General features: G+C 43.0%; 1 protein-coding gene across 3 annotated transcripts in view; it reads left to right on the top strand.

Annotated features, from left to right (window-relative positions):
- LOC141128805 (cyclic AMP receptor-like protein A) overlaps positions 1–16,172 on the top strand; it is a 1,026,785-nt gene that overhangs the window by 233,337 nt on the left and 777,276 nt on the right. For 2 of the 3 annotated variants that reach the window (XM_073616335.1, XM_073616336.1), the window contains one exon: positions 15,220–15,276. In XM_073616335.1, coding sequence (XP_073472436.1) covers positions 15,220–15,276 — 57 coding nt within the window. Of the gene's footprint in view, positions 1–14,743; positions 14,805–15,219; positions 15,277–16,172 lie in introns of all 3 variants that reach the window. The other variant, XM_073616337.1, reaches the window with a different exon arrangement.

The following is a 16,172-nucleotide window of genomic DNA, read 5'->3' as shown; positions in this document are numbered from 1 at the left end:
GCCCAGCTGGAGTCAGGTATAGCATTCTTCTACAGATTTCTGGTCAATAAATAAATGATGTTTACTAGATGTTATTATTGATCACTAATTGCTGAATAAAAAAAGTGTTTTACATATCAATAGACAGTAGTGGGCACCCAAAATTGGGACAAGAATGAAAAATCCTGGGCTCAGAATGATAGTCTGTTATATTTGTTAACATTCAATTTGCAACAGTCAGGAGGTGAAAATTGTGTGTGATTGATTGAAAAAATACTAAAACTATGTCCCTTTTTCATACACAGGAAGACCTCAGCCAGGAGGAGGTTGTGGAATGTAGCAGTCAGGAGGAGGCGGGGATTAATGGCAGCCAGGAGGAGGCGGGGATTAGTGGCAGCCAGGAGGAGGCGGGGCTAAGTGTCAGCCAAGAGAAGCCTGTGACCAGTCGCAGCCTGACTGAGTCTCAGGTCCCTCCCCTCCGCCTGCCATATAAACGAGCCAGGAAGGCCACTCCGAGTCCCGTGCAGGATTCAGCGTTCAGGCTGATCCAGGAGGCTTCGGCGTCCCTCAGAGCCTTACCAACTCCTGAAGAGGCCTTTGCCTGCATGGCTGCCACCAAATTGCAGGGCATGCAGGAGGGTCAACGCAAGCTCTGTGAGGACCTGCTTTATAAAGTCCTACGTAAGGGGGTGAGTGGGGAACTAACACCCAAGACCAACGTGGTTGAGTGGGACCATCCTCCTCCTCCTCCTCCTCCTCCTGCTGCCACAACTCCACCACCACAGCCACCGCGTGGAAGGAGGCGTGGAAAGAAGACCAAAGAGTGATGACCCTGGGTTCAGTCTGGTCTGACAGAAGATGCAGTCTCTCGTATGACCACAGCCTGGGGACACAGATGTCATCTGCTGCTTTCCGGATCTCTGGGACTTCTGGACCAGACTGCCCTCCCTTAGATAAGGACTCCTCAGGCCACCAATTTTGCTTAAACATAGTTGATGTCTGCCCTGGGGGTCCAAGGCTTCGCCCACTTCTGCAGTTTCTCCAGCGTTGCCTCCCTCTTTGTTTAGTTGTGTGCCCTTAATAAAATTTTTTAGGTAAATTCTACTCTCCTGTGTGTGTTTTCATCCAAAAAGGACAGTTTGTTGGTGAGGATTCAGGTACATTTCCAACATAAAATGTGAAATTAACAAGGGACAACAACACCAAACAATCTCCTACAGATTAAATAGAACAACATATCAATGGTGTTGTGGGAACTTGTCACAAAAAACACACACAAACATTTTCGGGAGTACAAATCAAAATCGCAAAAAAAATAAAAAAATAAAATACAAACACAAAAAAAGAATCTACATTAAAGCCAAAAAATATATAAAAAATTTACAAAAATATGTTGTCAGATGTGAGAAATCAAAATATATTGAGGGAATCACGATAGATAGTAACGAAATAAGTTTGTGAGAAGTGTGTGTGAATATGAGCAGCAAAACTACTTAATTCTTGTCACATTATAAAGAAGAAGAGAGTGCGCTGTATTAAACCATTTTGAACATTGCAGCGTGATGAAAGTGCTGTATCCATTGCGAACGCTAAGTTTACCAGAACGAGCTGTTCCGTCTTGAAATTTCTTCTGAGCATGCGTGGCACTTTGTGCGTCGGAACAGGCCACACACGGTCGGAATTGACGCGATCGGATTTTGTTGTCGGAAAATTTTATCTCCTGCTCTCCAACTTTGTGTGTCGGAAAATCCGATGGAAAATGTCCGATGGAGCCCACACACGGTCGGAATTTCCGACAACACGCTCCGATCGGACATTTTCAATCGGAAAATCCGACCGTGTGTACGGGGCATAAGACTTGGGAGCATTTAATTCAGATTCAGCAGTGGGAAGATGCGGCCAAAGGGAACTTAAGAGCCTGGCAAGAGATCAATAGGGCAGTCGTAAGACCGGTGAGGTGGTAGACGGTCAGCCTGTTGTTTGTCAAAAACATCCTTAAACTCAACGTAAACTGGAGATACATGTTGGAGGCTGTCAGGTACTGGTACTATAGTGGAGCAAGAGGCTGGAGCTGAGAGAAAGCAGTGCTGGGAGCAGTATTGGGAGGAAAAGGAGACTTCTTTCTTCTTCCAATTGATTTGGGGTTCATGTGCCTGTAGCCAGGGTAGCCCCAAGATGATTGGAAACATAGGAGAAGGGATAATATTGAATCGCAGGAACTCCTGATGATCGGAGTCTGTGGTGATAAGAATGGGTCTTGTTTCTTGGGTGATAAGTCCAGAGCGGGGAAGAGACCCATCAGCCAGGTGTACCTGGAAGCTTTGTTTTTTTAGTCAAAAGAGGGATATGTAGACTAGCAGCTAGTGAAGCATCCAAGAAGCAGCTGCACGCCCAGAATCAACTATGGCTGGCAGGCGGGTTTCCTTTTCCGTTAACTGTAGGGAGACAAAGAGGGTGACATAAGTCTGTGAAAAAACAGAGACGTGATAGATCATGACAAATTGGGAGTAGGACTTACTAGGTCTCACAGGGCAGGTGCGAAGGAAATGTCCTGTACCCCCACAGTAAAGGCAAAGGTTGGCCTGATGCCTGTGTAGTCTTTCCTCTGGGGTGAGAGGAGCACAGACCAATCCCAATTGTATGGGCTCAACCTCAGAAATGGTGGAGGGTGGAGAAGTCGTGAAAGGCAGATGGAAGGGAGTCGGCTTAGGAAGCATCCACCTGGGACAAGGAACCTGGAAGCGCTCTGAACGTCGCCTGTCCAATTTGGTAGCTGCTGGGATCAAATCCTCCAGAGTAGCAGGGGTCTCCACCCTGGCCAGTTCATCCTTAAGAGCTTCAGACAGCCCCTGGCGGAACTAGTACTTAAGGGCAGGTTCGTTCCAACCGGTATCAGCCGACCACTTCCGGAACTCAACAGTATAGTCCTCAACCAGCCTTCGCCCTTGAGACGAGTTATGTAAGGTAGCTTCAGCTGTGGCCATGCATTGGGGGTCATCGTAAAGTTGAACTACTTTCAAAAAAGGTATCAACTGTATTTAACACAGGGCTCCTTTTTTCCATCAGACTGTGGGCCCAGGCTTGTGGTTCATCGGCCAGGAGAGAGATAATAAAGCCCAGTTTTACCACCTCAGAGGAGAAAGTCCTGGGCTGGAAAGCCAAGTACAAAGAACAGGCATTTTTGAAGGCTCCAAATTTTTTGCGATCGCCAGCGAATCGCTCCGGTGTGGGGTCCCTGGGTTCAGGGGAAGCCATGATCACCGTAGGGTTAGATGAAACTTGAGAAGAGGAGGCCCCGCTGGTAGGTGCAGGAGCTGTTGTAGCTGGTGCGGATGGCCCGGAAAGTTCCTGGAGGTGACCATCTATTTGGGTATAGCCTTCTTACAACTTCTGAACTGCATCCGTGAGTGCCGACACCTGCTGGCACAGGATCTCAAGAGGGGAACGCGCTCTGTCGGTCTCCGACATGGCTGGTTTGTACTGTCAGAGAAGTACTTACTGAGGCCGAGATGCCAAGAGTGGTTCATCCTTGCGACTAAGCGCAGTCCGCCCCCTAGAGGTGATACAGGGAGTGAATGGCACAAAGAGGCACAGGCTACCCAGTAGGCAGGAGTAGACTTGCTTGACAGTCCTTGTAGGGATAAGCAGCTGTGCAGAGACTGGCAGATGGGATGACTTGCTGAAGGAGAGTAAACAAAGTCCAGAATCAGGCTGAGGGTCAAACACAGAAGATCCGTAAATCCAATCACAGGCTGATGTATGGTGTCTGGGAGACACAAGGTAAGTCCAGGTCACAAGCAAAGGGTCAAGGCAAGGAGAGCGGAGGCAAGCCCTGGTCACAGACAGAGGGTCAAACACAGGAGACAAGTGGAATCCGTTTAAACAGGACAAGAGTCAAGATCAATCTGGGTCACAGCATGTAATCAGGTACACGTAACCGTATCAAAGTATAACAGGAAGCTGAAGACAAACCAGCAATTTGTCTGAGCACAAGAGCAACTTTTGTAGGCCAGCCCCAAGGGTCACGTTGAGCATGCGCCAGCGCGCATGTGCGTGCGCATGAGTGCTGGGCCACAAAAGCGCGTGCGCCAGAGCGCCGTTCCGCCATGCACGCGTGCAAGAACACGGCTGAAGCGACTGGAAGGATTATTCTCCTGACAGCCTCTTTCTGAGATTTGGTGTTTACAAGTTAAAATAATTTTTTTGCTAGAAAATTACTTAGAAAAAAAAAAAACAATATATAATGTTTGTGAGTGCTAACACCCTAGAGAATAAAATGGCGGTTGTTGCAGTATTTCCTGTCACACCGTATTTGCGCAGCGGTCTTACAAGCGTACTTTTTTTGTAAAAATACACTTTTTTGAATTAAAAAATAAGACAATAGTAAAGTTAGCCCAATTATTTTTTATTGTAAAAGATGATGTTACGCCGACTTAATTGATACCCAATATGTCCCGCTTCAAAATTGCACCCGCTCGTGGAACGGCAACAAACTTTTACCCTTAAAAATCTCCATAGGCGTTTGCAGGTTGCATGTTTTGAGTTACAGAGGAGGTCTAGTGCTAAAATTATTGTTCTCGCTTTAACAATCGCGGCAATTCGTCACATGTGTGGTTTAAACACCGTTTTCATATGCGGGGGGCCCTCTTCCACCACCGATAAAAGTGATCTTGCGGCAAATCCGCCACAGAGACCACTTTTATCTGAAACCGGACCGCTCACTGAAGAAGAGGATACCGGGGTTATGACAGCTAGCTGCTGCCATAACAACGATATCCCTCTTCAAAGTGCCGACATATATCGGCGTGAGCCGGTCCAGAAGTGGTTAATAATGCTTAAAGTGAAACAATAAAAAATGAAATATCCCCCCAAAGCACCTTGTCCCCATGTTGATGGGGACAAGGGCCTCGTCCCCACAACTCTGGCCATTGGTTGTGGGGGTCTGCGGGCAGGGGGGCTTATCAGAATCTGGAAGCCCCCAGATCCTGCCCCCCTATGTGAATCAGTATGGGGTACAAATACCCATTCACCAAAAAGGGTCAAAAAAGTAAAATCCACAAAAGACAATTCCTTTATTTAAAAAAAAGTGTCCCGCAATGCCCATTCATCGTCAATCATGCCGCCCAACAGAACCGAAAAATAGGGGAAAAAACCCAAAATATTCCGCCTCCCGGCAACTGCTGTCTTTTCGCTGTAACAACTGTTATATAGGCAAGGGCTGATATAACCAGATGACCTCGCCCCCCTCTGACGGCACATGTTGTCAAAAGGGGTGGAGTCACTCGGTTACGTCACTGGCTTGCCCCGCCCTTGCCTATATAACAGCTGTCACAGCCAAGAGACAGCAGTCGGCAGGACGCCTCCCATCGAGGTGGAGCTTTTTTATTTTTCCAATTTTCGGATCTGTCAGGCGGCGTGATTGAAGATGGATGGACATCGCGGGACACTTTTTTTTTTTTTTTTTTTTTAATAAAAGAATTGTCAAAATCTGTGTATTGTGGTTTTTACTTTTTGACACTTTTTTTGGTGAATAGGTAGGGGGATCCCCCTACCCATTCACATGGGGGGGGGATCTGGGGGCCATTTTTTCTTAACTGCCATAGGGCTCCCCTTAACCACTTCAATACACTGTATTATATACTCTACACGGACTGCACTGTATGTGTGGTGTGTGTATGTGTGTGTGTGTGTATATATGTATGTGTGTGTATATATATATATATATATATATATATATATATATATATATATATATATATATATATATATATATATACATATATATATATATATATACATATACACTACATGGTATACACAGTATCTCACAAAAGTGGATACACCCCTCCCATTTTTGTAAATATTTTATTATACTGTTTCATGTGACAACACTGAAGAAATGTAAAGTAGTGAGTGTACAGATTGTATAACAGTGTAAATGTGCTGCCTCCTCAAAATATCTCATCACAGCGCCATTAATGTCTAAACCGCTGGCAACAAAAGTGAGTACACCCCTAAACAAAAATTTTCAAATTGGGCCCAAAGTGTCAATATTTTGTGTGGCCACCATTATTTTCCAACACAGCCTTAACCCTCTTGGGCATGGAGTTCACCAGAGCTTCACAGGTTGCCACTGGAGTCTGCTTCAACTCCTTCATGACAACATCATGGAGCTGGTGGATGTTAGAGACCTTGCGCTCCTTCACCTTCCATTTGAGGATGCCCCACAGATGCTCAATAGGGTTTAGGTCTGGAGACATGCTTGGCCAGTCCATCATCTTTACCCTCAGCTTCTTTAGCAAGGCAGTGGTCGTCTTGGAGGTGTGTTTTGGGTCGTTATGTTGAAATACTGCCCTGCGGTCCAGTCTCTGAAGGGAGGGCATCATGCTCTGCTTCGGTATGTCACCGTACATGTTGGCATTCATGGTTCCCTCAATGAACTGTAGCTCCCCATTGCCGGCAGCACTCATGCAGGCCCAGACCATGACACTCCCACCACCATGCTTGACTGTAGGCAAGACACACTTGTCTTTGTACTCCTCACCTGGTTGCCGCCACACATGCTTGATACCATCTGAACCAAATGGTGGCCCCAAATAAGTTTATCTTGGTCTCATCAGACCACAGGACATGGTTGTAGTAATCCATGTCCTTAGTCTGCTTGTTTTCAGCAAACTGTTTGTGGGCTTCCTTGTGCATCATATTTAAAAGAGGCTTCCTTCTGGGATGATAGCCATGCAGACCAATTTGATGCAGTGTGCGGTGTATGGTTTGAGCACTGACAGGCTGACCCCCCACCCCTACAACCTCTGCAGCAATGCTGGCAACACTCATACGTCTATTTTCAAAAGACCACCTCTGGGTATGACGCTGAGCATGTGCACTCAACTACTTTGGTCAACTATGGCGAGGCCTGTTCTGAGTGGAACCTGTCTGTTAAGCTGCTGTATGGTCTTAGCCACCATGCTCTAGCTCAGTTTCAGGGTCTTGCCAATCTTCCTATAGCCTAGGCCTTCATTATGTAGTGTGTGACAATCCAGGGTGATTAAGCTCTAGTGATGCATGCGAATTGAAGAAATCGTGTCAGTCCCGACTGCATTTTCAAGGGCATGGCAGCCCATTTTTATTCAAAAGAAACAAAGTTAAAAAATAAACAGCAGATTCCCTCACAGGGGTATTCAGCATTACAGTCCTGCTTCAGAACAAACAGCATTCAGCCTTTCTAGCTAAAAACTCAGAACTCTTGCTCAGGCCTTACACCTTAGACCTTGGTCTATCTTCCCCAGACCTGACGTTCAGCACCTCTGTGCTTGCAGCTTCGTGCTGCACTGGCTCCCTCCTGACTCCTAGGCCAGAACTCTTGTCGATCGGGCGGAGCTGTCTCTATGGATGAGCACTGACCTCTATTCCTGGGATGATTATGAAGCCAGCAAACAGGTGTACAATTAGCAAGCCTACCAAAATCAGGCATACACTTCTCATATGCACCTGTGACATGGGGTCGCATCTCCACAAGTGCAACAATTGTTTTTTTCAGATCCTCAGACTTTTTTGCCATGAGGTGCCATGTTGAACTTCCAATGCAATACTCCCAACGCATACGTTCCTTAAATTGTGTTAAATTGTGTGTTTAAATGACCAACGGCTGGAACCGACTGCAATCATGAGAAGGAAGTGTCACCAGCACACCAGGATCTCCAAAATTGGCTTAGTATAAAAAAAAATATATATATATAAAAGCAACGTTTCGGAGCCACACAGGACCCCTTCATCAGGCATGTGCCTGATGAAGGGGTATTGCGAGGCTCCGAAACGTCGCTTCTATTTATTTTTTTGATACTATGTGATTAAAATTTTGGACCCAATTTAGGAGATCCTGGTGTGCTGGTGACGCTTCCTTCTCATGTTGAACTTCCAGTGACCAGCATGAGAGAGTGAGAGCGATAACTCCAAGTTTAACACACCTGCTCCCCATTCACACCTGAGACTTTGTAACTTTGTAATGGCTAATTGGTCCCAATTTGGACATTTTCACTTAGGGGTGTACTCACTTTTGTTGCCAGCGATTTAGACATTAATGGCTGTGTTGAGTTATTTTGAGGGGCCAGCAAATTTATACTGTACACTCACTATTTTACATTGTAGTGAAGTGTAATTTCTTCAGTGTTGTCACATGAAAAGATATAATAAAATATTTACAAAAATGTGAGGGGTGTACTCACTTTTGTGAGATACTGTGTGTGTGTGTGTGTGTGTGTGTGTGTGTGTGTGTGTGTGTGTATATATATATATATAATATACACTGCCTGCACTGTATATATATTCTACATTACTTTGACTACACTGTATATAATATAAAATATATATATATATATATATATATATATATATATATATATATATATATATACACTTATACTAACCTGCCTCTAGCTAACTTCTCTCATTCATAACACTATATACGGCCGCCGTGTAAGCAGCCTTATAAAGTGTTGAGCATGGACTTAGCCCCTGAGCCATGATTGACTAAAGGCATCCTGCCTTTGGCAAATCATGGCTCTCAAGGCAGAGCGCTTTGTGATTGGCCAAAGCTTGAAGGTCAGATGCATGCTTTGGCCAGTCATCAGACATCAATGCACTGCGATCTCGCAGTGCATTATGGGGCATTCCACGGCACTCAAATTTACCGTGAATGCCCCTTTATTATCGGTATTCACAGAACGGGCGAACACCCGATGTTCCAGACGAAGTTACGTTCAACTCGAACATAGGGCTCATCCCTACTTGCACGTCCCCATGTTTCCAGCACATTAACATTTTATTTGTTTTGCTGTAAACACAGCACTACCAGTTTCTTGCTCCTCATTTCGGGTTATTTTGCACACCCAGAGTTTTCACCAGGCACCAATGCTAGCCTTGTTACGCTCACAGGGCATTCCCATAGAGGGATACCTAAACAATCTCTTACTTAGAGAACAGACAGCAAAGACCTTGTCAAACAATGTCATTTGAACTGGTCAAACCCTGCAAATGTTCAGATGGATCCTGAACTGTCAAAAGCCATCACTGGAACAAACTCATTACTTGGAATATTTGGGTCTTAACCTGCATGTGGCTTAGTCCAGAATTTTCCCTCATCAAGAGAAACTCCAGTCTCTTTGCTCATAGAACCAGACCATACAGTCCAGAAGCCATCTAAGCCTTTGCATGAGAGTTTTGAGTCTGATGATAGCCTCCTTCCAGGCATTCCCATTTTTCAATTTCCACTCCAGATCAGTGCAACTAAACATTCTGGCTGTGTGAGACCTACCAGTGCGCCTGAGTCCCAGGACAAGGCTGTGTCTGACCTGGTGCCTCACCAACCCAGCCCAGGAACCTGACAAATCTATATTTTACTGGCTTGGAAGATCCTCACAATGCATGCCAGCCTGATGAGCTAGGGAGGTGTCCTGGACAAACTGAGAGGAGTGCAGCGAGCTTGGTAATCAGCAGAGGTTTATCTCGCAATTATCATTCTGTAGCTCCAAACAATTTGCATGTTGCATGTCCTACAGGACATCAGTTTAGAGTTTAACTGTGAAAAATGGCCCTAGAGTTATTGCTCTTACTCTGATGTTCAATTTGATCACTCCATGTACGCACACATATGAACATAAACACACATGTAGAGGGTGTATAAGTACAAAAACGTTGATTGTGCTACACATTACAAATTGCCTTGAACATCTTACTCTGATGTTCAAGGCAATTTGTAATGTGTAGCACAATCAACGTTTTTGTACTTATACACCCTCTACATGTGTCTTTATGTTCATATGTGTGCGTACATGGAGTGATCAAATTGATTTTTTTGGGGGGTAGGGGGTTTCAGTGCTGGGGTATAACTTTCATGTTTTCTGTATTTTTTAAATTTTTTTACTGAACTTTGTGATAGCATTTTGTTTCAACGGGGTCTCTTTAATGGGACATCAGGATGCTAGTCAATCCCTGATGTTCACCTGCCTTCCACTGAGGCTTGGGAAAGTGACAGCTGAATCCAGAAGTAATAAAATGCACGTTGCTTCTGTTTGCACTCTAGCTATGGGGGGATCAGTGAATGGATATTCGCTGGTCTTCTTGACCTCTACCCACCGACACCCTCAATAGGGATAATAGAGGCTACACTTCCAGGGAATCTGTGGAAGTAATTAGGCAGCTGTACAGCTGCCCGATCACTTCCACCTTACAGCTGACAGTTTGCTTGTCAGATTTACAGGCAGCCAGGAGTGTGTGTAAAATGCCCTGCTGCTGCCAACGCTTGACACACATCACTGGCAGTGAAATGATTAAAGCTAGGAAATCCATGTCACATAAAGTTTACAACAACATGGAAGGCTTACTTTGCCTGGTGCAAGCCAAAGGGATTTCATCCCAGAAAATACTTTGTGGGATGAATGCTGACCTTTGTACAATCCAGGCTGGACCAACATCAACATCTCATAATACTAGATATGGTAGACATGTTTGAGTTAATTGCTTTATCTTTTGATAAAGGCTTATTGGCAGCATGCACCTGTCTCAGATTTTTAAGGCCATCACCTGGTTTTCTGTTCTACATTTTACCAGGTGAATGTTAAGGCATGTTCAGATGCAAGCCGTGATGCAGGGTCCTGTAAGCAGCTGTTTAAGCTGCAGGCATGCCCAGTGTTTTGTTTCCCTGTTGTTTTTTTCTGGGTTGTTAATGTTGTGTTGCCCTCCCCTCAGAGGGACTGTGCTTTGGGACATCCCAATGTTCCAGAATTCTTCAGTTCCTATGTCACTTGTGGACGATTGTGGAAATACAGTATCTCACAAAAGTGAGTACACCCCTCACATTATTTTAAATATTTTATTATATCTTTTCAAGTGACAACACTGAAGAAATGACACTTTGCCACAATGTAAAGTAGTGAGTGTACAGCTTGTATAACAGTGTAAATTTGCTGGCCCTCAAAATAACACAAGACACAGCCATTAATGTCTAAACCACTGGCAACAAAAGTGAGTACACCCGTAAGTGAAAATTTCCAAATTGGGCCCAATTAGCCATTTTCCCTCCCCGGATTCTTGTGACTCGTTAGTGTTACAAGCTATAAACTAAGAAAGGGGGATTGGCGCTGTTCATTAGTCAAATCATCATACCTTATCTCACTACAAAGGAATGTGTGTGTAACCAATCTGAGTGAAAAAGTAATATTTATGATAAAAAGAAGCTAAAAAATTAATTAATTGCGTGTAATCACAAAAACATGAATGTCAGATATCCAAATCCCCCCAAAACAATTATTTTATAAAAAATGGTGAAAATTACCATAAGTATGGCTGAAAACACTAATAAATATAAGGGCTATTCATATTAAATAAAAATAATTGCAAATGAAGAATGCATAAAAAGCACCCGAAAAACCAATAAATAGTAAACAATCCAAATGTGTTGTACAAATGTGTGTATGTAAGATTTAAATCGTGATTGTACAAAAAGTGAAACACTGGTGAGAAAAATGAAAAATTCTGATAAAAAATAGTGTAAAAAATAGTATAAAAAATATGTGATGGTTATCTGTGCAAACAGAAACTACAAAAGTTAATAAATATATCCAGAAATTGTCCCATGTGTAAAAGATCCTTGTGCAAAAAATCTGATGTGTATCCAAGCAATTCCGGATAGGTCTGCTGTGGTTGGTGTAAACCGTCTTATGTGTAACCCCCTCTTGTGCCCCCACTCACCGGAGCGCCCAACCCTTGCAGGGGTAATGGGCATATAAATGTAAATCCGGTGGCCAGAAATCCAAACAAATCCAATTGTGTCACCGCTGTATTCACTTAGACCAGTTCCAACAGCCTCACAAATTGCTGCTCATTTGTGAGGCTGTAGGAACTGGTCTAAGTGAATACAGCGGTGACACAATTGGGAAGGAGTCAGTGAGGGGGACATCGATCGTTTGGATTTCTGGCCACCGGATTTACATTTATATGCCCATTACCCCTTTAGGGGTTGGGCGCTCCGGTGAGTGGGGGCACAAGAGGGGGTTACACATAAGACGGTTTACACCAACCACAGCAGACCTATCCGGAATCGCTTGGATACACATCAGATTTTTTGCACAAGGATCTTTTACACATGGGACAATTTCTGGATATATTTATTAACTTTTGTAGTTTCTGTTTGCACGGATAACTATCACATATTTTTTATACTATTTTTTACACTATTTTTATCAGAATTTTTCATTTTTCTCACCAGTGTTTCACTTTTTGTACAATCACGATTTAAATCTTATATACACACATTTGTACAACACATTTGGATTGTTTACTATTTATTGGTTTTTAGGGTGCTTTTTATGCATTCTTCATTTGCAATTATTTTTATTTAATATGAATAGTCCTTATGTTTATTAGTGTTTTCAGCCATACTTATGGTAATTTTCACCATTTTTTATAAAATAATTGTTTTGGGGGATTTGGATATCTGACATTTGTGATTACACGCAATTAATTAATTTTTTAGCTTCTTTTTATCATAAATATTACTTTTTCACTCAGATTGGTTACACACACATTCCTTTGTAGTGAGATAAGGTATGATGATTTGAATAGTGAACAGCGCCAATCCCCCTTTCTTAGTTTATATCATTTGGACTTCACTTAGGTGTTTTCATTTTTTGGGGGGGGGCTGCAGTTCGTATTGGTGTCTGTCCTAAGCGCGGAATATTAGTTTACATTTACGTTAGTGTTACAAGGTCTCAGATATGAATATGGAGCAGGTGTGTTAAATTTGGTGTTATCACTCTCACTCTCTCATACTGGTCACTGGAAGTACAACATGGCACCTCATGACAAAGAATTCTCTGAGGAGCTGAAAAAAGAATTGTTGCTCTACATAAAGATGGCCTAAGCTATAAGAAGATGGCCAAGACCCTGAAACTGAGCTGCAGCATGGTGGTCAAGGCCATACAGCGGTTTAACAGGACAGGTTCCACTCAGAACAGGCCTTGCCGTGGTCGACCAAAGAAGTTGAGTGCACATGCTCAGCGTCATATCCAGAGCTTGTCTTTGGGAAATAGATGTATGAGTGCTGCCAGCATTGCTGCAGAGGTTGAAGGGGTAGGGGGTCAGCCTGTGAGTGCTCAGACCATACGTCGCACACTGCATCAAGTTGGTCTGCATGGCTGTCGTCCCAGAAGGAAGCCTCTTAAGACAATGCACAAGAAAGCCCACAAACAGTTTGCTGAAGACAAGCAGACTAAGGACATGGATTACCGGAACCATGTCCTGTGGTCTGATGAGACCAAGATAAGCGTATTTGGTTCAGATGGTGTCAACCGTGTGTGGCGGCAATCAGGTGAGGCGTACAAAGACAAGTGTGTCTTGTCTACAGTCAAGCATGGTGGTGGGAGTGTCATGTTCTGGGGCTGCATGAGTGCTGCCGGCACTGGGGAGCTACAGTTCATTGAGGGAACCATGAATGCCAACGTGTACTGTGACAGACTCAAGCAGAGCATGATCCCCTCCCTTCGGACACTGGGCTGCAGGACAGTATTCTAACATGATAATGGCTCCAAACACACCTCCAAGAAGACCACTGCCTTGCTAAAGAAGCTGAGGGTAAAGGTGATGGACTGGCCAAGCATGTCTCAAGACCTAAACCCTATTGAGCATCTGTTGGGCATCCTCACAGTGGAGGAGCGCTAGGTCTCTAACATCCACCAGCTCTGTGATGTCATCATGGAGGTGTGGAAGAGGACTCCAGTGGCAACCTGTGAAGCTCTGGTGAACTCCATGCCCAAGAGGGTTAAGACCGTGCTGGAAAATAATGGTGGCCACACAAAATATTGAAACTTGGGTCCAATTTGGACATTTTCACTTAGTGGTGTACTCACTTTTCTTGCCAGCGGTTTAGACAATAATGGCTGTGTGTTGAGTTATTTTGAGGGGACAGCAAATTTACACTGTTATACAAGCTGTACACTCACTACTTTACATTGTAGAAAGTGTCATTTCTTCAGTGTTGTCACATGAAAAGATAGAATAAAATATTTACAAAAATGTGAGGGGTGTACTCACTTTTATGAGATACTGTATAGGGACACAGGTCTCACCCCGGTGTGTGTATGATCATCCTAAAGCCCCGTACACATGGGCAGAATGTCGGGAGACATTTTCTGGTTCAAATCAAAAAGGCCAACATTCTGCCCCGTGTGTATGTCGGTCTGTCGGACGTGCATGCTGGAAAACCAGCAGGCGACCAACTTCCGATCAGCGCTGATCCAAGTATTCTGGTGGGGGGAGGGTGGGGAGCGTTAAAAATGTTTTAACCTTTATGACCGCTTTAAATGTAGTGTAAAACTGGTTGATTCACCAGTACCAGGATTTTATGTAGATTGGGCTGAATTTGATGAGGAAATGATTCCTGTGGGTTCCTAGTAAATAGAGCAAATTCATCTGCATAGCTCCCAATCTCTTTGGGGTGGGGGGCATAGTCTACACTTCACTTCAAAGGATTGCTTGCCACTCCACAGATCTTCTGTGGTTGGTTTAAAAACCACATAGTGTAAGACCAACACCATTTTATATTGAGCAAGATATAGTTTGCCTGTAATTACGATTCAGGAACTGTCATTTACGTAATTTTTTTTCCTAGCTAAAGGAACTTGCAGAAGTTCCTCCTCTAAAGTCTAGGGATTTAAGATACATCACTTAAAGGAATGAATTTGATTACATGTAATCATTGTTGTAATTGCAGGATGAAATTGCATGCGTGTTCTCCAACCTTTCCATAAATTTGAATATATTGGATTTATAAAGTGAGTCTGCTTTATCCCTTGTTCCTCATTAATCACCCATGTTGCTGCTCTATTTTTGACTATGAGCATATTAACTAATTGTCCAATCTCTAATTAGTGAGCTTTCCCTGGCTCTGAAGAGATCTGGAATTTAATGACTAAGGCAAAACCTTCTCTGTGTTGCCTGTGTGAAAAATAAAAAATCTAGTCATACATGTTTATTATAAGCAGCATTATTTTTTTTTTTAAAAACTTTAATTTCAAGTTCATAATAGGAAATATGGCTTGAAAAAGATCATTCTGTCTGATAACTAGCTTGCTCATGCCTTCTACATTGTTATTTTGCTTTTGATGTCACTGTTGTCTGTGTGCATATTGAAACATCTATAATGTAATGACTGTGCTATATGTAACATTTACTCTCTTTTTTTTATAGAAAATGATACTCAGTCTGGCTGTTGCTGCTTTCTTCGACAGCGTTGCTTATGTTATGGTAAGTTTTTCTTTTTTTGTTTATTTTTGAGTATATGTAAAGTGACAGAAAAGAGGGGACACAGTGTAGGCTCTAAATCATGACTACCTGGGTTATATAGACATGATAATAGTGTGCTCAAAAAACATTGAGTGAATGTACAAAAATCACATGATATTCATTGATATCCTACCATATTAAATATACACTACCATATCAAATAACAAATTTTCAAAGTGCAAAATGATGTGCAAAAATGTGCATAATAAAGTGCAAGTGATGTGCAAAAAATGTATATATTAATACTTTCTTGTAAAGTGCAGAATGCAAAGAACCACAAAATGAATAACCGTATTAAATGATCAATAATTCATACATGAAAATAAAAAAATTAAAGTCAGAGCAAAGTCCATCCAGGTGTAAGAAAAGTGCTCTTGTGCTGAAAACAACTTTAAATAAAATGCTTCTGTGTCACCACCCGTGCTTGTAAGGGCAAACAGGCTGCTTACCATACCATAAGATCCCACAAAAAAACATCGTAAGCGCTTAGGAATATTCCCCTTTAGAGAACCACAACTTACTCCTGAACACTTTCTAGATATCTTGGTGTATTTCACCTTCCGACTCCCACAAATACATGCGTATTACAAATAATGAGGACAGCTCAAAATGCTATACTGCTTAAAACATTTATTTAAAAAAAAGTATTGCACTTACAGAGTAAAACTGATATAGAGGCTAACACTATTCCCAATGAACATGGCTGCAGTGATTGTATATCACTCCGTGCGTGGTGACGTCACACCACTAGCTCTGCCCAACACGTTTCCCTAGAAGGCATCATCTGGGATTGGAGGCTGGGTTTAATGCCATATATAGGTGAATGGACACTGGCAGAAACAGACAGGAAGTCCTCC

Source organism: Aquarana catesbeiana, linkage group LG02 (assembly GCF_042186555.1).
Source record: "Aquarana catesbeiana isolate 2022-GZ linkage group LG02, ASM4218655v1, whole genome shotgun sequence".
Taxonomy (NCBI): Eukaryota; Metazoa; Chordata; class Amphibia; order Anura; family Ranidae; genus Aquarana; species Aquarana catesbeiana.
Note: the sequence above shows the minus strand (reverse complement) of the source record. Positions and strands in the feature narration are given on the sequence as shown.